Source organism: Mercenaria mercenaria, chromosome 13 (assembly GCF_021730395.1).
Source record: "Mercenaria mercenaria strain notata chromosome 13, MADL_Memer_1, whole genome shotgun sequence".
NCBI lineage: Eukaryota > Metazoa > Mollusca > Bivalvia > Venerida > Veneridae > Mercenaria > Mercenaria mercenaria.
The window spans coordinates 12437084-12464714 of record NC_069373.1 but is presented as its reverse complement, the minus strand read 5'-3'; the positions used below and the strand labels follow the sequence as shown (position 1 = coordinate 12464714).

At 35.9% G+C, this 27631-nt stretch overlaps 1 protein-coding gene across 4 annotated transcripts in view; it reads right to left on the bottom strand.

Annotated features, from left to right (window-relative positions):
* Positions 1 to 4433: 4433 nt before the first annotated feature.
* Positions 4434 to 27631, bottom strand: part of LOC123530515 (uncharacterized) — a 41732-nt gene continuing 18534 nt past the window's right edge. For 3 of the 4 annotated variants that reach the window (XM_053521188.1, XM_053521189.1, XM_053521186.1), the window contains exons 4-13: positions 27090 to 27298; positions 25158 to 25433; positions 24176 to 24246; positions 19346 to 19460; positions 18817 to 18932; positions 17099 to 17312; positions 16247 to 16321; positions 13287 to 13457; positions 11235 to 11298; positions 4434 to 9595 (exon numbers count right to left, since the gene is read on the bottom strand). In XM_053521188.1, coding sequence (XP_053377163.1) covers positions 8277 to 9595; positions 11235 to 11298; positions 13287 to 13457; positions 16247 to 16321; positions 17099 to 17312; positions 18817 to 18932; positions 19346 to 19460; positions 24176 to 24246; positions 25158 to 25433; positions 27090 to 27298 — 2630 coding nt within the window. In that variant the 3' untranslated portion in view covers positions 4434 to 8276. The remainder of the gene's footprint in view (positions 9596 to 11234; positions 11299 to 13286; positions 13458 to 16246; positions 16322 to 17098; positions 17313 to 18816; positions 18933 to 19345; positions 19461 to 24175; positions 24247 to 25157; positions 25434 to 27089; positions 27299 to 27631) is intronic. The other variant, XM_053521187.1, reaches the window with a different exon arrangement.

Genomic DNA, 27631 nt, shown 5'->3' with positions numbered 1-27631 from the left:
CACCTACCACTGTTACTGAGCGGACTACCACTTCATACCCAGTTCACCTACCACTGTTACTGAGCTGACTACCACTTCATACCCAGTTCACCTACCACTGTTACTGAGCTGACTACCACTTCATACCCAGTTCACCTACCACTGTTACTGAGCTGACTACCACTTCATACCCAGTTCACCTACCACTGTTATTGAAACAATGCTATAGAACAAACATTCATCTAAGGAGAAAGAAGAAAGTCAATGGAACTAGTGGATGCTCCCCAATGGTGTTTTGTCAAACCATCAGATACAAGAAGCTTGTTCTAGAAGTATACAAACGGGGAAACTAATTATGCATGGACTTGTGACAGAGATACTGTTCTTTAGTTCTGCATTCATTTAATTGTTGTTTAAATGATTGCATTTGTAAATGAAAACCCTTCAGTATAGTCTTTAACAAAATCACCACCTGCAGGTGCCATCACTCTCTGCAAGTGCTGGACAATATGCAAGAAAAGAGTTATAGTTTAGATTTTCTAAGCACAAAAAGGGCCATAATTCTGACAAAATGCAGGTGAGAGTTATAATTACACATTTAGTATACTGAATTTTCCACAACCTATCCAATGGTATACATTTTTTAACAGACCTTTATTTCTGTGAAAATCCATAGGACACAGGCGGTGCAACTTCCTGCTACTGTACATGGTTTCATGACTCTAGGTGATTTTTTTGATCAATGCAACACACACTTTTATAGAACTTTCTGCAATAATATATTTTTCAAAGGCAATAACCATATAGATCTAACTCTATTCCAGCCGAGTGAAAGCCCAAAAAGAACACCAGGTGCACAACCTCACATGCTATATATCAATTCCTCTAGTGTTTTATGCCTCAAGATCAAATACATTTTGAGCTACATGGGACACAAAATGTTATGCCCTTAATGTAAATTTTAGACTTAGTCAAGGGCCATAACTCTGGTCTTGCAGATTAAAATCCAAAACAAACTCAATGCACAAATTCACATGCTGAATATTTCTTTATGGTATCATGACTCTAGGTGAAATATTTTCTAAAATACATTTAAGCACTTTATGTGTATTTTTCACAAAGTCAAGGACCATAACTCTGGTCTGGCTAAGTGAGATCCCAAACAGAACACAAGGTGCACAACTTCACATGCTATATAATAATCCCCTAATGTTTTATGACTAAAATACTTTGTTACAAACATGCGACACAATCTTGTATGTCTTTTATGCATATATATTTGACTAAGTCAAGAGACAAAACTATGGTCTGGTTGAATGAAATCTTTAACAAAACCCCTGATGCTTAAAAATATCGAGTCTGGCTGAGTGAGATACAAATGAAAACACCAGGTGCATACTGAATAACAATCATGTGAGGTTTAATGACTCTGGGTCAAAAACTTTTTGAGATATGCACATCACAAATTGAGATGGATGGATGGGAGGCAAATGGACAGACAAGGGCAATTCGTAGTGTCCCAACAAACAATTTTTGGGGACACACAAAGTAACAGAAGTTATTAAATAAACCAATATTAAAAACAAGAGGACCATGATGGTCCTGAATCGCTCACCTATCCCCACAAGACCCAGTGTTGAACTGAGTATGACGTCGTTATTTCTATTATTTGACATAGTGACCTAGTTTTTGAGCACATGTGACCTAGATATCATCAAGATAAAAAATTCTGACCAATTTTCATGAAGATCCATTGAAAAATATGGCCTCTAGAGAGGTCACAAGCTTTTTCTATTATTTGACCTAATGACCTAGTTTTTGAAGGCACGTGACCCACTTTTAAACTTGACCTAGATATCATCAAGGTGAACATTCTCACCAATTTTCAAGAAGATCTCATGAAAAATATGGCCTCTAGAGAGGTCACAAGGTTTTTCTATTTTTCGACCTACTGACCTAGTTTTTGACGGCACATGACCCAGTTACGAACCTGACCTAGATATCATCAAGCTGAATATTCCCACCAGTTTTCATGAAGATCCATTGAGAAATATGGCCTCTAGAGAGGTCACAAGGTTTTTCTATTTTTAGACCTACTGACCTAGTTTTTGACCCCACGTGACCCAGTTTCGAACCTGACCTAGATATCATCAAGGTGAACATTCTGACCAATATTCATGAAGATCTCATGAAAAATATGGCCTCTAGAGAGGTCACAAAGTTTTTCTATTTTTAGATCTACTGACCTAGTTTTTAACCCCACGTGACCCAGTTTCGAACTTGATCTAGATATCATCAAGGTAAACATTCTGACCAATTTTCCTGAAGATCCATTGAAAAATATGGCCTCTAGAGAGGTCACAAGGTTTTTTCTATTTTTAGACCTACTGACCTAGTTTTTGACCGCATGTGACCCAGTTTCGAACTTGACTAGATATCATCAAGGTGAACATTCTGACCAATTTTCATGAAGATCCATTGAGAAATATGGCCTCTAGAGAGGTCACAAGGTTTTTCTATTTTTAGACCTACTGACCTAGTTTTTGATCCAACATGACCCAGTATTGAACTTGACCTAGATATCATTAAGGTGAACATTCTGACCAATATTCATGAAGATCTCATGAAAAATATGGCCTCTAGAGAGGTCACAAGGTTTTTCTTATTTTAGATCTACTGACCTAGTTTTACCCCCCGTGACCCAGTTTCGAACTTGACCTAGATATCATCAAGGTGAACATTCTGACCAATTTTCATTAAGATCCATTGAGAAATATGGCCTCTAGAGAGGTCAAAAGGTTTTTCTATTTTTAGACCTAATGACCTAGTTTTTGACCCACCTGACCCAGTTTCGAACTTGACCTAGATATCATCAAGGTGAACATTCTAAACAATATTCATGAAGATCTCATGAAAAATATGGCCTCTAGAGAGGTCACAAGGTTTTTCTATTTTTAGACCTACTGACCTAGTTTTTGACCCACGTGACCCAGTTTCGAACTTGACCTAGATATCATCAAGGTGAACATTCTGACCAATTTTCATGAAGATCTTGTGAAATATATGGCCTCTAGAGAGGTCACAAGGTTTTTCTATTTTTAGACCTACTGACCTAGTTTTTGATGGCACGTGACCCAGTTTCGAACTTGACCTAGATATCATCAAGGTGAACATTCTGACCAACTTTCATAAAGATCCCATGAAAAATGTGACCTCTAGAGTGGTCACAAGCAAAAGTTTACGGACGCACGGACGGACGACGGACGCCGCGCGATCACAAAAGCTCACCTTGTCACTTTGTGACAGGTGAGCTAATAAAAAGTGAAACAAATCATAATGACATAAACTTCTTTTTTATAGGAACAGTCTATGAATGACAATAATATACTTTAGGAAAAATAGTCAACTTTCAAATTCATCCAGTACAAAGTAAACTGACAAGACTTAGTGTCTTTTTCATCTATATTCTTTTTATTTTGAGAAAAATGAAGATTTTAAAAAAAACTTCTATCTTTTTTTTTTTTAAATAAGAACAAGTCCAAATATATCTCTCTGTACATGAAAATGCTAAAAATCTTTTATTCTAAGCATATTTATCTCTATTAAAGACAGAAAACAATTCAGATCGACAAGATTCCATAAAACAAGAGCTGTCAGCGGACAGCGCCGTCGACTATTCTCAATGCTTTATAGTATAATATAAGCTATGAGTAAAACTTTAACATTACAATAAGCATATTCTAAGTCGAAAAGGGGCCATTTCTTTCAAAATGTCTGCTGCAGTTTACAGACTGGGGTCATGATGGTAAACAAGTATGCAAAATATGAAAGCAATATCTCAATGGACTTTGAAAATATTTGGGGTGGTACGCAAACTTCAACATTACAATAAGCATATTCTAAGTTGAAAAGGGGCCATAATTCAGTCAAAATGCTTGATAGAGTTGCCTCCTCCTTTTTACAGACTGGGGTCATGATGGTAAACAAGTATGCAAAATATGAAAGCAATATCTCAATGGACTTTGAAAATATTTCGGGTGGTACGCAAACTTTAACATTTGTGTGACGCTCACGCTAACGCTCATGCTAACACCGAGATCGGGGCGAGTTAATGAAACAAAAAGAACAAGAAAAACATGTTTCATTGAATTTCATGCAAAATACTTGCAGATGCTTTTATCTTTCAATAGTTTTTATAGTTTACTTAATTCATACCAGCATGATGTTTTATACATACAAACTGAACAATAAAATCTTTAAGAAGATCCTTTTGAAGCACAGAATGCAACCAAGTAAAATAACAGCAGGCTTGGTTTGATTCAGTCTTTTCATGAGAGGTAAAAGAAAGTGCAACACCCTAACACCCACTAGCACCAGCTCAAGTGGACACCTTTTACACTGATATTGAGTGGAGTCCATGATCCCAAAGGATCAGAAAATATAACAACACTGAATCTAAGTACAGGGAGTTTTTTGTCTTGTTCTTCTATTACTCAGGTATATTGACAGATGTAAAACACAGCTTTTTTCTCATTGTCTTAACCAAGAAGCCTGCCAACACTGGTAATACTTTTAAATACTCAAAAATTCTTAAAAAGATACCTCTTATGAATTCAACAAAATATAACAGTAACAATAAACTCTAACATAAACATAGCAAAAACATCTGGAATAAAATACCACCATACCTTTATCTTGAAGAAGTACAATTTGTTCATTAATCTTTAGCCTGCTGGCGGCAAGTGATTCTGCCTTTGCGACCAGTGCAGACCAAGATCAGCCTGCACATCCGTGCAGTCTGATCATGGTCTGCACTGTTCGCTATTCAGTCAGTAATTTTTCAGTAAACACCCCTTCAAATGATAAATGGTTGTGTCCAAATTGAATGATGGACCAGTCCGTTATAGAAATTTAGCAGGGTAAAGGTTAAGATATTACCATTTAAGCTGATGCTGAATTCAGTTGTGTGACATCATGTGCACTGACATTTGCTTAATAAAACACACATAAATTTTTTTTTTAGTAAAAGTTTTAATGGGGAAATTAGTAACATAAATTAAGGACATTTTCTTCCTAGTTTTATCCAGAAATTTAAGAAGTTTAAGAAGTGACTTTAATAGTGAAAAAAAAACACTTAACAATGTTAATAAAACTATTATAACAAAACATTAATAATTTTAGTTGGCTCCATGTCAAGAAAATATATCATCCTTAACAGATATTATAATAACAGCATGATTGTCAAGTACAAACATTCACAAACAAACTGAAATGCTTGTCATAAAAAAACAAGAAATATTTATTTACATACAAAATATATATATAGCAAATGCTGAGTATACATGCATGAGCACACTTTGATCAGTGTGGCATAAAAGCATGTCAGTTACATAGTTGGTGACAAGAGTTCCTGGTTTTATAACTTTGGCCATGTGCACCAACATTCCAAGTTTTCAAGCAATGCTAAATTTACAGCATGCGCTATATTTGTTTAGATAAAGCAAAAATTGCAGTTACTGAAACTTGGCATATAGCTCTAAAACTACATAACAGGCAGAAATCTCTAAATTGTACGTGCAGCTTTTCTGTAGCAAGTTCAAATTTCTGCCAATCAAATGTATTTTACATCCTCTGAAAGCATAACAAGCTACTCGCTGACTTTTCATCATCAATATCACCTGGACATGATGTTATTTAATTTATCTTAATAATATGCGATAAATATAAACAAGGGTGCCAGACTGTCACAAAATACGCCCGTCATCGAACGTTGCCTTATTCAAGGGCCATAATCAAAGAGTGCCTGGAGCGACTTGGCTGGTTATCGAACCTGGCTGAGATATTATGCCCACAAAAATTGTCAGCAAGTTTGGTGAAGATTGGATGAAAACTGTTCGACTTAAGAGAGCAGACATGGCTAATTCGCAGATTTCGAGTAATTCAAGGGCCATATTCCAAGACAGCCTGGGGCGATTTGGCTGGTAATGGAACTTGGCTGATATATTATGCCCACAAACATTATCTGCAAATTTGGGGAAGATTGGATGAAAAATGTTTGACTTAGAGAGCAGACAAGGCTTAATTCGCAGTTTTTCGAGTAATTCAAAGTTCATACTCCAGGGTGCCTGGGGCTATTTGGCTGGTTATCGAACTTGGCCGAGATATTATGCCCACAAACATTGTCATCAAGCCTGGTGAAGGTTGGATCAATAATGTTCGACATAGAGGGCGGACAAGGCTAAACTTGCAGATTTCGAGTAATTCAAGGACTATAATCCAAGAGTGCCTAGGGCGATTTTGCTGGTTATCAAACTTGCTCTAGATATTATGACCACAAACATTGTCAGCAAGTTTGATGAAGATCGGATGAAAACTATTCCACTTAAAGAGTGTACATGCTTTTGGATGCCAAACGCCCGCCCGCACACCATGGGTGTTCACATAATACGCCCCGCTCTTTCCGAGACGGGCGTATAAAAAGTACAGTGAGAAGTGGCAGTCTGATAGCAATTTGTTATTATTACAACATATATATGTACATGTATACATTTTAACAGCCAAAGTAAGCTGAAGCTTGTTGGTGTTAAATAAATATCTTTCCTTCATGCTTGCACTCAATCACTATCAGTTTTTCTTAGAAATATATTACAAAAAGAACTGTTGGAAGAACAGCACACTCTACAACTCAAAAATGTCTACCAATAAAGAAGTGAAGATGGGTGTGTGTAATCCAGGGTGGGTTGTACTATGAAACAATATGGTGAAGGACAACAGGAAAAGAAAGGAATATGAAAAGAATGTACAAAAGAATTAACTGTGGGTAGGTAGTTGTACCAGGGGAAGGAAGAGATGTGTTTGGGGGATCATACTGGTGATCGAACTTTACATAAATGTAGTGACTATATAACTATGTGAAGTAAACAGATTTACAAAGTCAACAGGGTTATACTGACACAGCACGATTTATGAAACTATTTACTTATTTTTTAAATTGTCTTAACTTTGATGTTAACATTTTCATGCCCCTAAATTGTATGAAAACAGAACTGAGTCAGTATAAACCCCTCAGAAGAAGTCAATTATGAAAATATGGTACTGAGAACCAACAACAAAACACAGAACAAAAACATGCACAAAACTTAAGAAATAAATAGATCTATTGGAAACATAAAGATTCCCTTTTAGTTGGGAAACAGTATCCGGACACACGTTACCCACTGCATCACCTATAGAAAAAACACATCATGTAATAACCACTTTATTAAGGTGCCATCTATATAGAATTGTTTCATTAAGATCATTCAGATGTTTGCTCTTCATGCCTACAAAAAAACTATGTTTCATAAGCCTGTATTTACATTAAAATTTAAGGCAGTTTTTAGCCTGTTTTTACAAAAAAACTTTCAGTCTCAGTGGGGCATGATGCACAATAATTTTAACTTTTCAAGGCATCTAGTGGGAAAGAAGGAATTAATATACATATTCCATTTATGTTGATGACCAGGGATACTTTTAACTTCACTGTTTAATCACAAAAAAATACAGGGCTTCCATTTTTGTACTCATTTCATTCTATATCTGACTTACCAAGAAGTCGTATGAAACGATATTTGACTTATTGAGAGGTAGCTTACCTTGCTTTCTTAGCAACTTTTGAAAGTCAAGTTAATTTTAACAGTAAATTTAACAGTAAATCATCATCAAATATTGGTCTGTCCAGCTACTGGTTTACCTCAAGTGGAAAACTACAATTGGATGCTCTAGGAAACCTATTCTTTTTTATCACTATGTGATGCTGATTACACTTTGGAATGCTGTAGGAGCTGAAGTTTTGCAGTGTGGGTTCAGATATGTCAAATACTTTTGGGAAAAACAGAATGGAGGAAATATATGGAAATTTGTCTGGTTACTGGTTCCCAGCAAGTATAGGCAAATCCGAGATATAGTTTGATCAAATGTAATAAAAGGACAATGTATGAGAGATGACTAGCTTATAACCAATTAATACTAGCTATACATCAGCTACAAAGACACAAAGATAAGCTCTATTATCTGACAGTTTAAGACCCAAATGCAATAACTTAGAATAAACTTGTCATGCCTCCATAGTATCCCAAGTAATATCTTGTAACATTTCTCATTTCGCTTCCATTTTCTCCCCAAATAATACTGGTCTTTGTCAAGGGTAACACGCCTTTTCTTTAAGCTGCCTCACACATGTCTATCATTTCGTTGTTGATCTCTCATTAGCACTTAAATTTTTTTGAGTAATCAAATCTTACAATGAGATTCTTGCCTCAAACATATTCCTCACAATGTCCTTCACTTGGTTCTCTTCTTTGTAGAAAGTCTTGAATGTTAGCAACTTTTCCAGCACTTGCCCTTTCTGGTCTGTTCCGGTTGCCATGCACTGCAGAAACATTACTGTAGTCACCATCTGTGGGTTTTGATTCACAACCTTGACCTTTGCCCAGATTCAAACAGTTTTGATAATGACCTACTTCAATACCATTTTCAAAAACATTTTGAGAGTGACCTTGGCCTGGTAAATTTTTAACTGCCATGTCTGACTCTTCCTGCTGGGCAGATCTCTCATGAAGCTCCTCTGAATCATTCCTTGTCATACCCTGATACATGGACAGTTTTTTCTGGTGCTCTTCTAAGCTGGCATCAATGTTTTCATTAGACACTTTCTCTTGAACATTGACATAATGCACATGACCCTCACTGACAAATAGTGCATCATCATTAAAATCAGCACTGCACAAATCCAAGTCATTGTTAATTGACTCTGTTATTGTGCTACTTTCTGAGTCATCAGCTTCGAAGTCAAATTTAATATCAAATTCCTCATTGTCATCCACTTGATCTACTTCAGGCACATTAATCAGACACTCGTCTTGAGCCAGAAGATGAAATTTATCAAAGATACCGTTCATAGAACTGTATCCTTTACACCCTTTGTCAGAAATTTCTTCAAATTCTTTACTAAAGTCAATACTTTTATCTGACCCGGGGCCCTGGCTTTCCTCATTTGGATTCTTCCTCCCATTTTTACCTGTTTCTGAAGAAACATCTGAAACATTAACGTACTGCGCTTCAACTGGTGACTTTGCAGATGCTCCTGGCCTCATTTCCTTCTCTGGGTCTGAAGCGACCTCGTATATGTCATCATTCAAACAATTTTTCTCTGATGCACTAATTACTTCAGTATTTTCCAATGGCTGACCGGGTCTGAATGGAATATGTAATACTGACTGACCCTTACCTGACGAGTCTGATACGTTTTCTTTATCAAATTTCTCAAGTTTTTCCAGTTTTTTCGGGTCCGACAAATAAGTTGTCTTCATCTGAGCAGTCATCTGATCAGTATTGACATAAACATGTCCTTCTACTAAAGCTTTCTGGCGGTCTAACTCTTGCTGTAGTCTGAAAGGTACTGGTAAGGGTTGGTCTTTAGGTAACAAGTCTATTGGACTCGTTGGTACTGCCTTAGTGGGATTTACATCAGGCGGAGCCTTGAGACCAGGAGAGTAGCTTGGCTGGTTTTTCACTGACATATGGTGCTCATGTATGGATCCAGCTTCAATCTGTTTGCCTTTGTGTTCTACTGCTTCTGTAAGAATAGATATCAGACTATTAGTAAAAATGTTATAAAGGTTTCAAATTAGACTCTGATCTAAATTTGAGAGTTTCTCCCTTTTCTTTAGTTTGGCATTGAAATGTGGGAATTACTTTCATTACCTATTTTAAATTCACTACATATCAAACTGGCATGTCAAGTCAAAATTTAGACAACATTTACTGTATTGCAAGGCTCAAAGATTTTAATAACAAGAAATGTCTCTGAACAGCATGCTGAACTATGCAAAGGTTTGCCAATAAATTTTCTATCCAAGATTAGGTATATTGTATAAATTCATATAAGTTATGGGACTTGATGGTGTGATCATGTTCAATTGCACCTAAGATTTGTGTGAAGTTTCATTCAAGTATCTGCAATTGTTTTGGAGATAGCAATTTCCATGCAAAACTTTAACCTGCATTTCCCAAGTCCAAAAAGGGGCATAACTTTGCCAAAATACAATTCAGAGTTATGGGACATGCACCTTTAGTTTAAACAATATTTTATTCAACAAACAGCATGTAATCACAATATATATACATACATGTATTTTTTTATTATCATCATAAAAGCAAGGGATCAAGTAGTAAGCTAACAATCTTTTTTCTGAAACTCTTTCCCCACATGCATCTTTCACCTCTATAACATCTCTAAAGTTTTAATTCAATATGGAGAGAGCAATAATTATTTGAATGCAAAACTTCAACCTAGATTTTCTAATTCAAAGAAGGGGGATAATTTTATTACAATTTATGTAAGGATACAAAACATGTAACCTGTACAATATATGTCAGCTCGTGTGTGAAGTTACAATCCATTCCTATTAGTGGGTAGTGAGATATCAGCATGGATACAAAAACTTAACAAAACAATTTCTAAGTCGAAAAAGAGGAATAATTTCATAAGGAAGCAAAAGAGAGCTATAGAACCTGTGCACTGAAAGTCAGTTCATCACAGTGTGAACAAGTATGTAAAGCTTCAATCCATTCCCAAAAGTTGTTACTGATATACCATATATATATACAAAAACTTAACAAGCGGGGATGCTGACACCGACGAATGGGCGGATGCAATAGCTCTACCTTTTCTTCAAATAGTTGAGCTAAAAAAGGCCATAATTCTGACAAAATGCAAGAGCCAGTTACTGTTCTCGGCCTAATTACTCATGTAATGATGATAAACAAGTGTGCAAAGTTTCAAAGATAAAGCTTTTATAGCTTTCAAAGAAAGTGGACCCAAACAAAAATCTCAACCAACCCCATTGATCAAGTGACAACATAATGCACCTGTCAATATTTTGCCCGCCCGGGGGAGCGGCGGGCATACACGGGACTTTAGACAGAAGACAATTCCCGACAGGCGGGAATTTGACAAACATCTGATGTACCAACCAGGCTCTAGGGTGGGATTTAGACAAAAAAGGTTGTCTCTGGGGTGGGGATTTTTTTAAAATGTCAAATTCCCCTGGGTCAGCCCCCCCCCCCCCCCCGGACGGGCAAAATATTGACAGGTGCATAACCCCATACAATTTTTAAAAAATCAGGTAAGTTAGTAGATATATAAAACATCAGAATTCCAAGTGTCGAATTTGTTGATAAATATTAATTCATTACATGAAAAATAAAATTACCTTGTACATTCTGATATTCTGGACCACTGTGATCATTTTCACATTTAACTATCTCTGCAAACACCTGCAAATACATAAAGGGCATATTAACCTCTGCATATCATATTTATCTGAGACATAAAACATACCATTTCATTACTTTTTGCCTCAGAGAAGTTTGAATAGTTACTGAGTTGAAGTCAATGATCCCTAACAGTTCTTAATTCCTGCCTCAACAGGGATGCAAATAGAGGTTGCTTTCAAAAAAACACATGTCACCCCAAAGAGGTTTCTTTTAACTTGGAGGGAGAATTATTACCTATCCTCTGGCCTTGCACAAAAATGTGATGGAAGAGAAGAAAAATGTTAAATAAAAATCTCATTGGGTAAAATGACAGAGAGCAAAATAATCCCTAACTGACATCTGCATGATCTTACTTCAATGGGATGAGAACAGGCTGAAACAAATAAATCCCTATTTGACCTCTGATCTCACTGTGACCTTGACCTTGAACTGACCTGACTGAAAGTTGCAATCTGCCTATCATCACATTATGATCATCATTTGTGGCAAGAACATTTGAAAGATCAGCTTTGATTTATTATGGGGGACCTGATTAACAACAATATGTCTTGCCAAATGTTTGGAGAGACAAAATTATTTGTAAATTATGTGGGGAAGCCATCTCAGGAATCTTGAATCATGCACAGAGGGGCTCCACATCTAAAGCTGCAACTGGTGGGTCTTACAGCCCAGCAAAGAAAAACACAGAAAACAAGAGGGTCATGATGCTCACCTGAGTAATATGAGCCACGTTTCAAATGGCAAACTGATGCTAAAATATTAAGAAGTTAGGTCAGTAGGTCATATTCATGGTAACTGAAAGTCAGTTTTAAGATCAGTTTGCAAAACTGTACATGCCATCCAAATTTCAAGGCTGTATCTTAAAAAACAAGAAAGTAGGTCAGTAGGTCAAGGTCACAGTCAAGTGATCCCTAATCGCTTGGGGTCATCAGGTTATCTTAATTGAACAGTCTAGAAAATATGATCTGATAATTTTTGAAGTATTTTTTCCTATACAACTCATAATTATAACAAGTGACCCCCCAGGGCGGGGCTTCTTTTTACCCCGGGGGCATAATTTGAACCAACTTGTTAGAGATCCACAAGGCAATGCTACATACCAAATATCAAAGGCATAGGCCTTGAACTTTCAGACAAGAAGATCTTTTTTTTTCTTCCCTATAGAAAGTCTATGTTAAACTTGGTACCCCCAGGGCAGGGCCTCTTTTCACCCTAAGGACATAATTTAAACAATTTTGGTAGAGAAACACTAGGAAAGGCAACAAACTTAATATCAAAAGCCTAGGCCTTGCAGTTTCAGGCAAGAAGATTTTTAAAGTTTTATTTCCTATATACGTCTATGTAAAACTTGAAACCCCCTGGGGCAGGGCCTCTTTTCACCCAAAGGGCATAATTTGAACAGTTTTGGTAGAGGACCATAAGGCAATGCTACATACAAAATATCAAAGGCCTAGGCCTGTGGTTTTAGACAAGAAGATCTTTAAAGTTTTTTACTAAATAAGTCTATGTAAAACTTGTGACCCCCGGGGCGGGGCCTCTTTTCACCCCAGGGGCACAATTTGAACAATCTTGATAGAGGACCATAAGAAGATGTTACACGCAAAATATCAAGGCTCTACGCCTTGCCATTTTTGGCCAAGAAGATTTTTAAAGTTTTTCATTTCGGTTGCCATGGCAACCAGAGTTCTGCATGGAATTAAATTCTTTGAACAACTTTAAAAGGGGACCACCCAAGGATCACTCCTGTGAAGTTTGGTGTAATTCTGCATAGTGGTTTTCAAGAAGAAGATTTTTTAGAAAATAATGACGGACGGACAACACACGACAGACATTGAGCGGTCACAAAAGCTCACCATTAGCCTTTGGCTCAGGTGAGCTAAAAAGTAAAATAATAAATTATATAATAATCTTTATATAAAATACAAGATAATGTAAAAAGAACATAACTAGCATTTCTAATATAACATGTAACAGAAACAGCTTGTTACCTCCACCATGTTAGGTCTGTCCTTTTTCTTTTCCTTTGTACATCTCTGTGCCACCTCAAAGACCAATTCAAAAGTTGTGGTTGGAAAACTGATCTTCAATTTGGGATCTTGAAATGTTTTCTGTTTGTTTAACTTTGGAGAATCATCTAAAGCACTTTGGATGTACTCCACCTGTATGGAAAAATTAAATATTTGTCTGATTTTTGAAGCGTTTGCTGACTTGATCAATCATGATCAAATCAACAGATGCTTCTTAAAGTATTACACTGGCGATACGGCCGGTACGTAATAAACCAAATCAGGTCCAATTTTCCAGTGATGTTAATGACAAAACATACCATGCATTATACAAAACCAAGCAAAAGAAAAAATTTCTATTCCATCATTAAATCATGACTGTTAATAATCATGTCTGGAAGACAGGTAATGCTGATATTAACCTTTACCCTGCTAAATTTCTAAAATGGAGGGGTTCATTCAATTTGGGAGCACCACTCATTGTTCAAAGGGGTGTTCACTGAAAACTTATTGACTGAATAGCAGACAGTGCAGACCATGATCAGCCTGCACTAATGTGCAGGCTGATCTTAATCTGCATTGGTTGCAATGGCAGAATCACTTGTCACCAGCAGGCTAAAGATTAAAAGAACAAACAAATTGCTTGTGACTTTATGAATGGACCATCATGGATGATTATTAGAGGTACACACTGTGACTAGTATTATCCAAACAGTTTAATATCAGAGAGTTGGCAGTATGCCAGACAGCTTCTTTTAATACAGAATTTTATAAACATATAGCTTTGAATTTTAACTACTAATGGAGAAGGAGATAAGTAATCAAACTGAAAATAAAGTGTTTTCAGGCAGAAAGTTTACAGGTTTAATTAAAGCTTTTAATGCAGGTATTTAATACTGTAAATCCGGTATTATTCGCGGTGTTTTAATTTTCGCGAATCGGGTACATCGCGAAATCATGAATCCACGTAAATATCCTTCCATAATATACAGACATATCTGAAAGAATGTCCAAAATATGGTCAAGTTCAGCAATGAATACTAGCCGCCTATACATCGATGTTTATTGAATGAATTTCAATTCATTTCACATTTCAATACATTATGAATAATTCATGTAGAATATACTGCTTCAGGTTACATTTACATGCAGCTGGCAGTTGTTAACGGAGAGCATCTTCTGGATGCACTTCGTATGTGTCAAACAAGCAGAGCGCATGTTGCCCGAGGAGAAGATCTATACCATCCCTTATCTTTTCAACAAACCTGATTTTTTTACACATTTTGTTTAGTTCAACATTAGGGATAAGCGGACAATTTATCACACCACTGTATTACATACCTGTACGTTGATTATTTATGAAATGGCTGTAACAAACATTTTATCAGCTATTAAGTGTAATAAGAATAATTGCCAGTAAATTGAATAACGGATTCAAAGGCTCAATTACAGTTGAATATCGTTACTTCGATATCGGTTAGCTCGATACTACGGTTAGCAAGATGTGTTTGAGTCGGTCCCGATTTTTCCCTATTTATCTTAATGAATTTTTTATCATTACCTCGATATGATTAGCTCGATATTTTGTTTAGCTTGATGAGATTTTTCAGTCCCGTCAACTTACCTGTACTGTTTTCACACCTGGTTTCGCCGATATCACAGCTTGTCAAAAAATATCCATGTTATTTGCAAGGTGTGAAAATCAAGCTATTGTTGTCCGGCGATGTATTAATCATATGCAAGTTAGTTAGTTAGTGTGTTTGTTTTGTTTGTTATTTAATCCAATTTAAATGTCAGGGAGTTTTCATTTAATTCCCAATAATTAGTCTTATAAAACACCGTGGAATAGGAAAGCTGTTTTCCTAGGTAACAACTAATTTGGATGAAATATTTTCTGTTTCACAGAGTAAAAATCTGCCTTTAGGATTGAGTAGGAATATGCGTGTTAAACTGGAAAATTTTCGTTATCGAAGCACAGTCAAAATGACTACTCAACTAGAGCATTACCTCTGCATTCAGACTTGTTTAGGGAAGGAATAAAAATGGTAATGTTTAAATGTATATTTGGAAAAATTAAAAAGATGTATGTATGTATCTAATTAAAATGTTTTATTGGTCAAGAAAATTAAAATCGTATTTACGTTTTATATTATTTCTTTCCCCTTTCAAACCCTCTGAAAAAAGCATTGGATATAGTGACAATATAGACGTCCGTCACAAGTACAAGGTAAGTAGAGTCCCAGATAGTCGATATCGTTACGTCGAACTTCGGATACATCGATGCAATTTTTACAGTCCCTTGAATATCGAGATAATGGTATTCGACTGTATTTCAGTCTGTATGAATAAAGTAACCGATTGCTAAAACGAAATAAATGTTACAGACCATGTGTTTGACGAGTCTTTGGCATTCATAAATTCGGTACCATACTAAAAAATTGGCATTGATATAATCACAACTTCTGGATCTTAAATTTTGCTAACATGAGATAAGAACCTTGGCGAATTTAAATTTCTGATCCTTCCATCGCGAATTCATAAATCTGCGAAATAATTCAGGGTGCCGGAATTCGCGAAATAAAGATCACGCTAATATAAAGTGATTTACAGTAAGTAATTTGAACATTTTTTACCAGGAAGTTTACACAAACTATCAAGTTCACATTTTTTTTGAAAATCAGGAAGTTAATAGTACAATGTATGGAGGAAAATTTGAGCCAATCATTCAAGCTAATCAATTATAATCTTTCATTTAGGAGATCAATCACCAGGAAGATCTGTTTGCATCACCAAATAAGTATTTCTATTTTTATCTGTTTATCTAGACAAACTGAATTCTCTTCATAGTTTTGTCCAACACATTAGGAAAACAAAAGAAAGAAAAAGGTCTAAGAAATAAGGAACAAGGGATGTTTTTCCCCTAATGCACACTGCAAACTTACAAGATATTTAAGTTCTACACTGCCTTCTCTTCTTTCATCATATGCCTCTTGTCCAGATAGACATTCAAATATAACCTATATAATATAGAAAAGAACTTTAGAGGTAAACTATAACTGTTACGTGCTATTTACAGGAACATAGCAGCACACTAAAATGTTGAAACTTTCACAGTTGTTTCACTATGAAAGAGCCCTTCAAAACTTACATATAAAATAAATCATAAAGTTTGTATACATGGCATTTTGTTTGTTTGTCTGTTTGTTTGTTTTGGGTTTAACGCCATTTTTCAACAGTATTTCAGTCATGTAACGGTGGGCAGTTAACCTAACCAGTGTTCCTGGATTCTGTACCAGTACAAACCTGTTCTCCGCAAGTAACTGCAAACTTCCCACATGAATTATTAGAGGTGGAGGACGAATGATTTCAGACACAATGTCTTTTATCAAATCATCACAGAGAGCATACACCCCACCCAGGGATCAAACTTGCGACCCTGCGTTCCGTAGACCAATGCTCTGCCTACTGAGCTAAGCAGGTAGGCACGACACCTTTTTTTTTTAATTTCTGAAAAATGTACAAAATTTAACTAAGTTTTAACCAATATTTTTTTAAGAGATACAATAAAATGATTCAACATCATTTCTCAACGATGGCAAGTTAAGCTGTGTTTCTTCAGTAAGACATAATATGTTCCGTAAAACCGTCACCAATGATTTACAGTTTTGCTGATGCAGATCAATCTTACCACTGTTGTACTGGCTTCCCAAAATTCTTACTGTACTAACAGCAGCTGACAAAATTAAATCTTTTAACATAAATAGTTAAACTGTGATACTTTTTCAAATACTTACAACTCCAAATGAATAAGCATCTCCCTTCACGGAGAATCCATTTCCACGAGCAATTTCAGGCGGATGATATGCTTTGTTCTTGTAGTCATGAATACTTGTTGTCTTTTTTGTAATATGAGTGAGACGTCCTGTCACTTCACCCCCTGTTGCCTGCTTTGCTAATCCAAGGTCACCAATCTTTGCCTCAAAATGGTTGTCAAGTAAAATGTTTCCACTGAAACAATATTATGTTTTATTAATTATAAAGTTAAAAAAAAAAGAAAAAGAAAAGCTTATATGGAATGTAAAGTAAATATCTTATGCTACAAGTAAAACAAAAGCTGTTTGCAAAACATACATATACCCTGTTAAACGATGGCCTGATAGAAGTAACTGGGTGTGTATTATTCAGTCTTTGTGTATGCTGTTATCTTAACCTTTGGCCTTATGTCCCCAGACCAGTAAGATTAAATGACTACTTTAAGCCCACGCATTCTCCAGTAATTGATCTGAAACCTTTTTTTCAGTCTCAAGGTCACTTTGACATTGAACTTTCACCCCTAAAATAAAATGGATCATGACCAGAAACTACATTCAGTCTCAAGGTCACTTTGACATTGAACTTTCACCCCTAAAATAAAATGGATCATGACCAGAAACTACATTCAGTCTCAAGGTCACTTTGACATTGAACTTTCACCCCTAAAATAAAATGGATCATGACCAGAAACTATATTCAGTCTCAAGGTCACTCTGACATTGAACTTTCACCCCTAAAATAAAATGGATCATGATCATAAACTACATTCAGTCTCAAGGTCACTCTGACATTGAACTTTCACCCCTAAAATAAAATGGATCATGACCAGAAACTATATTCAGTCTCAAGGTCACTGTGACTTTGGCCATCTCTTTGAAAAAGCAATAGGGGTCATCTAGTGACCACACAAATCTTCTTATGATGCCTGACTACTGTATGCCAAGCATTTTCTAGTTCTTAATTAGAAAGAATTTTCAGTCTAAACATCAGTGACCTTTGACCTACTGTCTCAAAAAAACAGCAACCATGAATCATTCTATGAAATTTGTTAATCCTAAGCCACAGCATTCTTCAGTCATTGAATGGAAACAATTTTCATTGTCAAGGTCTTTTTGACCTTAAACTCTGACCTGCTGTCCCCAAAAACAACAGACATCATGTATAGACAACAGGCAATTATTCTATGAAGTTGGACAAAATAGACCAAAGCTATCTCTGATTATTGTTTGGAAATCAAACATTTGGAAATCAAAAGTTTCAACAGACAGATGGATGCACCACTTTACCTATAGACAGACCGACTTGAGAAAAAGAATATACCTCATCTTTGAAGAAGAACAGCAAGATATTTATGGTCTTGACAATATACCTCTCTGGTTCCAAACAATATAAGATTAAATAGATATTCAATAGAATATTAAATGAGCCGCGCCATGAGAAAACCAACATAGTGGCTTTGCGACCAGCATGGATCCAGACCAGCTGCGCATCTGCGCAGTCTGGTCAGGATCCATGCTGTTCGCTAACAGTTTCTCTAATTGCAATAGGCTTTGAAAGCGAACAATATGGATCCTGACCAGACTGCACGAATGCACAGGCTGGTCTGGATCCATGCTGGTTGCAAATCCACTATGTTGGTTTTCTCATGGCGCGGCTCAATTTTATTTTATAACTAGACTTCCTCAAGTTGTGCAGTTACCTTTTGATAGCTCCGTGAATCACCGGTTTCTTATCAACTGTATGAAGGAACTGTAGACCACAAGCAGCTCCTCTTAATATAGACAATCTCTGTTCCCATGTTAGTATTACACCAGGCTAAAATAATCAAGTCTATCAATAAATGAATAGCTCACAATGGTTGTTATCTATGTAAGAAAAAGTCACTTTACTGCAAGAATCAATGAGCATCCTTAGACATAAAATAGCTTCCAGTCTAAACTGCTTATTAAACTTTACTCTAGTAAATTTCTAAAATGGACCGGTCCATCATTCAATTTGGGCAATGCCACTTATTATTCAAAGGGGAGTTCATTGACATTTTACTGACTGAATAGCAAACAGGGCAGACCATGATCAGACTGCAAAGATGTGCAGGGTGATCTTGGTCTGCACTGGTCGGAAAGGCAGAACCACTTGCCGCCAGCAGACTAAAGGATGCTGGATCATCCACCTATACAAAGTTAAAGTAAGTTAACAATAACAAGTTAAGAGTACATTATATACCTTACCTTGTTATGAAGACATTGGTACAAGGAGCCATTAGTCATGTACTGGTACACAAGGCAAACTTCATCATTATCTAGGGTATATCCATACAGACTAACAATGTTCTCATGTCTATACCTAGAACACCAATAATATAAATATCATTACCTTGAAAGCATTGAAATGAACAGATATTCAATATGCCTGTACTCAAAAATTATTATGTCTTAGAAAGGTAGCTTCAAAAAGATTACCTGATATATATAAAGGTGACTTCTTAAATTGAATTTTAAATCAACATTTTTATCAACTCAACTTAAAAATTCATATAGGAAACTGTTCAGAGAAGCTAAGACTACCAAAAATACTAGACTTCAACCTGCAAAGATTATTCATAAGGTAAAAGACTACCAAAAATACTAAACTTAAACCTTCAAAGTAAAAGACTACCAAGAACACTTCAACTTACAAAGATTATACACAAGGTAAGAGACTACCGAGAATACTAAACTTCAACCTTCAAAGATTATACAAAAGGGAAGGGACTACCGAGAATACTTCAACTTTCAAAGATTATACACAAGGTAAGAGACTACCGAGAATACTAAACTTTAACCTTCAATAATTATACACAAGGTAAGAGACTACCAAGACTACTATACTTTAACCTTCAATGATTATACACAAGGTAAGAGACTACCGAGAATACTAAACTGAATCTTCAATGATTATACACAAGGTAAGAGACTACCAAGACTACTAAACTTTAACCTTCAATGATTATACACAAGGTAAATTACTGCAAAGAATACTTCAACTTTCAAAGATTATACACAAGGTAAGAGACTACCGAGAATACTAAACTTTAACATTCAAAGATTATACACAAGAGAAGGTACTACCGAGAATACTTCAACTTTCAAAGATTATACACAAGGTAAGAGACTACCGAGAATACTAAACTTTAACATTCAAAGATTATACACAAGAGAAGGTACTACCGAGAATACTTCAACTTTCAAAGATTATACACAAGGTAAGAGACTACCGAGAATACTTCAACTTTCAAAGATTATACACAAGTAAGAGACACGAGAACTAAACTAACTTCAAGATATCCAAGAAGACTAAGATAATTCATTCAATATACAAACGGTAAGACTACCAATACTTCAACTTTAAGATTATACACAAGAAGGTAACCGAGAATACTAAACTTCAAAGATTATACACAGTAAGAGACACCGAGAATACTAAACTTTAACATTCAAAGATTATACACAAGAGAAGGTACTACCGAGAATACTTCAACTTTCAAAGATTATACACAAGGCAAGAGACTACCGAGAAGACTTCAACTTTCAAAGATTATACACAAGAGAAGGTACTACCGAGAATACTTCAACTTTCAAAGATTATACACAAGGTAAGTGACTACCGAGAATACTTCAACTTTCAAAGATTATACACAAGGTAAGAGACTACCGAGAATACTTCAACTTTCAAAGATTATACGCAAGGTAAGAGACTACCGAGAATACTAAACTTTAACCTTCAATAATTATACACAAGGTAAGAGACTACCGAGAATACTTCAACTTTCAAAGATTATACGCAAGGTAAGAGACTACCGAGAATACTAAACTTTAACCTTCAATGATTATACACAAGGTAAATTACTACAAAGAATACTTTAACCTTCAATGATTATACACAAGGTAAGAGACTACCGAGAATACTAAACTTTGACCATCAATGATTATACACAAGGTAAATTACTGCAAAGAATACTTCAACTTTCAAAGATTATACACAAGGTAAGAGACTACCGAGAATACTAAACTTTAACATTCAAAGATTATACACAAGAGAAGAGACTACTGAGAATTCTTCAACTTTCAAAGATTATACACAAGGTAAGAGACTACCGAGAATACTTCAACTTTCAAAGATTATACACAAGGTAAGAGACTACTGAGAACACAAAACTTTAACATTCAAAGATTATACACAAGAGAAGGTACTAACGAGAATAATTCAACTTTCAAAGATTATACACAAGGTAAGAGACTACCGAGAATACTTCAACTTTCAAAGATTATACACAAGAGAAGGTACTACCGAGAATACTTCAACTTTCAAAGATTATACACAAAGTAAGAGACTACCGAGAATACTTCAACATTCAAAGATTATACACAAGGTAAGAGACTACCGAGAATACTTCAACTTTCAAAGATTATACACAAGGTAAGAGACTACCGAGAATACTAAACTTTAACATTCAAAGATTATACACAAGAGAAGGTACTACCGAGAATACTTCAACTTTCAAAGATTATACACAAGGTAAGAGACTACCGAGAATACTTCAACTTTCAAAGATTATACACAAGGTAAGAGACTACCGAGAATACTAAACTTTAACATTCAAAGATTATACACAAGAGAAGGTACTACCGAGAATACTTCAACTTTCAAAGATTATACACAAGGTAAGTGACTACCGAGAATACTAAACTTAATCTTCAATGATTATACACAAGAGAAGGTACTACCGAGAATACTTCAACTTTCAAAGATTATACACAAGGTAAGTGACTACCGAGAATACTTCAACTTTCAAAGATTAAACACAAGGTAAGAGACTACCGAGAATACTTCAACTTTCAAAGATTATACACAAGGTAAGAGACTACCGAGAATACTAAACTTTAACATTCAAAGATTATACACAAGAGAAGGTACTACCGAGAATACTTCAACTTTCAAAGATTATACACAAGGTAAGAGACTACTGAGAATACTAAACTTTAACATTCAAAGATTATACACAAGAGAAGGTACTACCGAGAATACTTCAACTTTCAAAGATTATACACAAGGTAAGAGACTACCGAGAATACTTCAACTTTCAAAGACTATACATAAGGTAAAAGACTACCGAGAATACTTCAACTTTCAAAGATTATACACAGGGTAAGAGACTACCGAGAATACTTCAACTTTCAAAGATTATACACGGTGAGCTACGAGAATATCACTTCAGTAACGTAGAGACTACCGAGAATACTTCAACTTTCAAAGATTATACACAAGGTAAGTGACTACCGAGAATACTTCAACTTTCAAAGATTATACACAAGGTAAGTGACTACCGAGAATACTTCAACTTTCAAAGATTATACACAAGGTAAGAGACTACCGAGAATACTTCAACTTTCAAAGATTATACACAAGGTAAGTGACTACCGAGAATACTTCAACTTTCAAAGATTATACACAAGGTAAGAGACTACCGAGAATACTTCAACTTTCAAAGATTATACACAAGGTAAGTGACTACCGAGAATACTTCAACTTTCAAAGATTATACACAAGGTAAGAGACTACCGAGAATACTAAACTTTAACTTTCAAAGATTATACACAGGAGAAGGTACTACCGAGAATACTTCAACTTTCAAAGATTATACACAAGGTAAGTGACTACTGAGAATACTTCAAATTTCAAAGATTATACACAAGGTAAGAGACTACCGAGAATACTAAACTTTAACCTTCAAAGATTATACACAAGGTAAGTGACTACCGAGAATACTAAACTTTAACATTCAAAGATTATACACAAGGGAAGGGACTACCGAGAATACTTCAACTTTCAAAGATTATACACAAGGTAAGAGACTACCGAGAATACTTCAACTTTCAAAGATTATACACAAGAGAAGGGACTACCGAGAATACTTCAACTTTCAAAGATTATACACAAGGTAAGAGACTACCGAGAATACTTCAACTTTCAAAGATTATACACAAGGTAAGAGACTACCGAGAATACTAAACTTTAACCTTCAATGATTATACACAAGGGCAGGGAGTACCGAGTATCTTCAACCTTCAAAGATTATACACAAGGTCAAAGACTACTAAGAATGCTGAACTTCAACCTTCAAATCAAGGTAAAATACTACACCAAAATAGCTAATTTCTGGCCCTTTCAGGGACTGTAACTCTAGAACCCATAATGAAATATGGTTGCTTGCTTCCAGAAAAAAATCAAGATCTTATGGTGATATGTTGTGTGCAAGCTTGGTTAAAATCAAATAATAAATGAAACCACTACCATGCAGACAAAGACCAAAATAGCCAATTTTTTCCCTTTCAGGGGCTGTAACTCTGGAACCTACGACAGGATATGGCTGGTTCAAGAACTTATGGTGATACAATTTGTGTGCAAATTTGGTTAAAATTAAACCACAAATGAAACCACTATCGTGCAGACAAGAAATTGTTGACAGACGCACAATGGACATTATGTGGTCACAAAAGCTCAACTTGAGGCTTTGGCTCAGGTGAGCTAAAAAGACCAGAAGAATACTAAACTTCAGCCTTCAAAAATTATACACAAGGTAAAGGACTAAAAAGAATATTAAACTTCAACCTTCGAAGATTATATATAAGGTTAAAGACTACCAAGAATACTAAACTTAAACCTTCAAAGATTATATGTTAGAGATGCTTTCTACTGAGTATACTAAACTCCAACCTTCAAAGATTAAGTAAGAAACTACTGATATTACTAAACTTCAACATTAAAAGGTTATGAACTATGACCATTAAACATTAACAGCATGTGTGAAAGGCATAGTGTCCTATATTTAATCAGATTCATAAAATAACCTCATTAAAATTACAAGATCCTGATGTATCTCCTTCATAAAACATGTAAACAAATGCAAAATTGACATAAATGTATCTGTTTTTTACAAAAATAAATTTTTAGAAATATACAAAAATTGAAATTTTGAAAAATACAGAATGTCCATCATCTAATAAGCTGGAAGTCTTTACCTGCTCAAAGTCTTCAGTTCTGCTGCCATACATAATGTTGAGTTTTCATCTTCTGTCTTTTCTCTGTTCTGCTAATATTAAATATGGAAATAAGAACTGTACAAAGTGGGTTACATCTCCTTGGTAGCCTAGTGGTAGAGCACTCGCTTCGAGTGCAGGAGGTCGTGGGTTCGATCCCTGGCTGCATCATACCAAAGACGTAAAAAATGGTACTAGTAGCTTCCTCGCTTGGCACTCAGTATTAAGAGGATAGTGCCAGGACTGGTCAGCCTAGTGTCAGTATAATGAAAAATTATTGAAAAAGACATTAAATCCGAACACACACATACACTTATAGTGTGTTGCATGGCAACACACAGAAAGGCAATATAATTAGGCAACTAAAGACATCAAAAATTTAACTCATGATTATATGTAGAAAAAATGCCCTGAAATATTGTGATACACAAATGTTTACTCGAACAGGAGTCTCAATATTTTGTTGAATGGCTATGTTTTATCAGACACTTCAACAAGATATCTTTAAACAAGTATGCCCACAGGCAGAATGTTGAGCCCACTAGCTGTCAAGTGTGACCTTGACCTTGGACCTAGGGACCTGGTTCTTGTGCATGACACTCCGTCTCATAATGGTGAACATTCATGCCAAGTTACATCAAAATCCCACCATGCATGAAGAAGAAATGCTCTGGACAAATTTCAATTTGACCTTTGACCTCCAACTGTGACCTTGACCTTTGAGATAGGAACATGGGGTTTGCGCATGACATGCCTTCTCATTGAGGTAAACAATCATGCCACAAGCACGGACGGACCCACATATACCAAACAGCAAAAAGTGGCGACTGTATCGAGCTCACCACAAGCAGGCTCGACAAAAATGTCCAAGAACTTCACATTTTGTATTTTTCCCACATCAAAAATAAAATAAAACTGGATATTCAATTACAGAAAAATGATTTTTAGCTCTAACTAAAGCTACCTGAGTAAGCTTTTTGATTGCACATTTTGTGTTTTTCACAACACCATAGTAGACCTCTCCATATTTCCCCTGCCCGAGTCTGTTGCGTACACAGAATCCATTGGTGGCAACACTGAGATCCTTGTATGTGTAGTTAGGTGTGCCAAGCAATGCCTGTGCAAACTGCCTCTCACTCTCACTCAAGCCAGACATGTTTATACCCTCTGATCCATACTCTACCACTGATCGTACCCGCTCTAATGTTCTTGCTGCCGACGATGCTGCACCAAGATTTCCCTGTAAATATACCCAAAGTACATTTCTCACAACTTTTGTTGTGCCATCCTACAGTATACATTCTGAACTGCAGTTATCACACAGTTTAACTTTAATGTCAGAATCTAAATATATATATCACAGTTCTATTTTCTTTAGTTTACATATGAAAACTATCATAATAGAAAAGAAAGAAGTTTCATTGCATGTTTTAACAAGATCTGTTCGTATATGTCCCCACGATGGTTTCTACCATTTTCTGTCCCTTGATCACTATGACCATGACCTCTGACCTACTAAAAACCAGACACAATAGGAGTCATCAACTTATTAAGCCCAATCAAACTATCAAGTTTGAAGATACTGGGTCAAGTGTTTCTCAAGTTATTGAATAGAAACAGTTTTCAATTTTCAGGCATGCATTCAAAATTGGAGGTTCCAGGTCAAGTGGTTCTCCAATTATTGGGCTGGAACCGTTTTGAAAGTTCAGGCCCCTGTGACCTTGACCTTTGACATACTGACCATAAACACAATAGGGTTCATCAACTTCATAAGCCCAATCATGCTACAAGGTTTGAATATTCTGGATCAAGTGGTTCTTAAGTTATTAGACAGAAACCATGTTCAAGGTTCCAGACCCTGTGACCTTGACCTTTGACCTATTTACCCCAAAAACTAAAAGGTCAACTACTTGATAAACCCAATCATGCTACCAAGTCTGAAAGTTCTGGGTCAAACGGTTGGCGAAAACTGCTTTCAAGGTTCTAGCACATGTGACATTGACTGTTTGATCCTAAAAACTGTAGGTCATCTACATGATAAGCCAAATCATGCTACCAGGTCTGAAGGTTCTGGGTCAAGTGGTTCTCATGTTATTGGATGGAAACCATTTTCAAGTTTCAGACCCCTGTGACCTTGACTTACTGGCTTCAAAATCTATATAATAGGCCTATCATGCTAACAAGTTTGAAGGTTCTGGGTCAAGTGACTCTAGCCTACAAGTTTGAAGGTTCTGGGTCAAGTGACTCTAAAATCTGTAGGGGTCACCTACTTTATTAGTCCAATCATGCTACCAGGTTTGAAGGTTCTGGGTCAAGTGACTCTAAAATCTATAGGGGTCACCTACTTTATAAGTCCAATCATGCTACCAGGTTTGAAGGTTCTGGGTCAAGTGACTCTAAAATCTATAGGGGTCACCTACATTATAAGTCCAATCATGCTACCAGGTTTGAAGGTTCTGGGTCAAGTTACTCTAAAATCTATAGGGGTCGCCTACTTTTGGACCGAAACATGTCGCTCTAATGACTGATAGATGACCAACAAGTGCACAGCAATATACCCCAAATTCTTCAAAGGGGGGCATTATAATGTGGGTAAATGTTGTCTATACATTCAAAATCAATCAAAATTTCTTTTTTTTTTTTGACAAAAACATGTATTCTGAAATGTTAAACCTAGTTCAGTATTTCTGTACATAAAAAGATTAGCACTGACTTCTTGTTGTACTCTGAAGACTGTCACCCTTGGACCTTCCATTCCATATGTTTATACTTTAATAATTATAACACAGATCAGGGAATTCTTTAATTGTTAAAAAATCATGCAACGTTCATTTTAAACATATTTAACAGTCAGAAACTACAGTAAATTAAGTAAAAAAATTAGTTTGCTGCAAACCATTTCACTAGCCGGACCATCAGCATGGGCAATCATTTCCACTGACGAGGCACCCTGTGGTTCAAGGATCTTGTCCAGCATCTTATCAAACATCGGTGATTTGTTCCCAGTCTTTTCATTCTTCATACATGGCATATTAAAATTAACATCCGGAGTGTTTGTCTCCTTGACAACTGGACCACATTTCTTCATGCTAGGTATAGGCAGACCTGGAGAGGAATTTCTTAAATTATAAATTTCTTTTTATGAATAAAATTTGAGCCACGCCATGAGAAAGCCAACATAGTACATTTGCGACCACCATGGGTCCAGACCAGCCTGCGCATCCATGCAGTCTTATCAGGAACCATATTGTTCACTTTCAAACCATAATTATGTGAGTTAGAGAAATCGTTAGCAAACAGCAGGGATCCTGATCTGACTGCGCGGATGCACATGCTGGTGTGGATCCATGCTGGTGGCAAATGCACTATGTAAATGTTTTCTCATGATGTGGATCAAAATTTTATAATAATTTTATAATAACAATACTTATATAATTA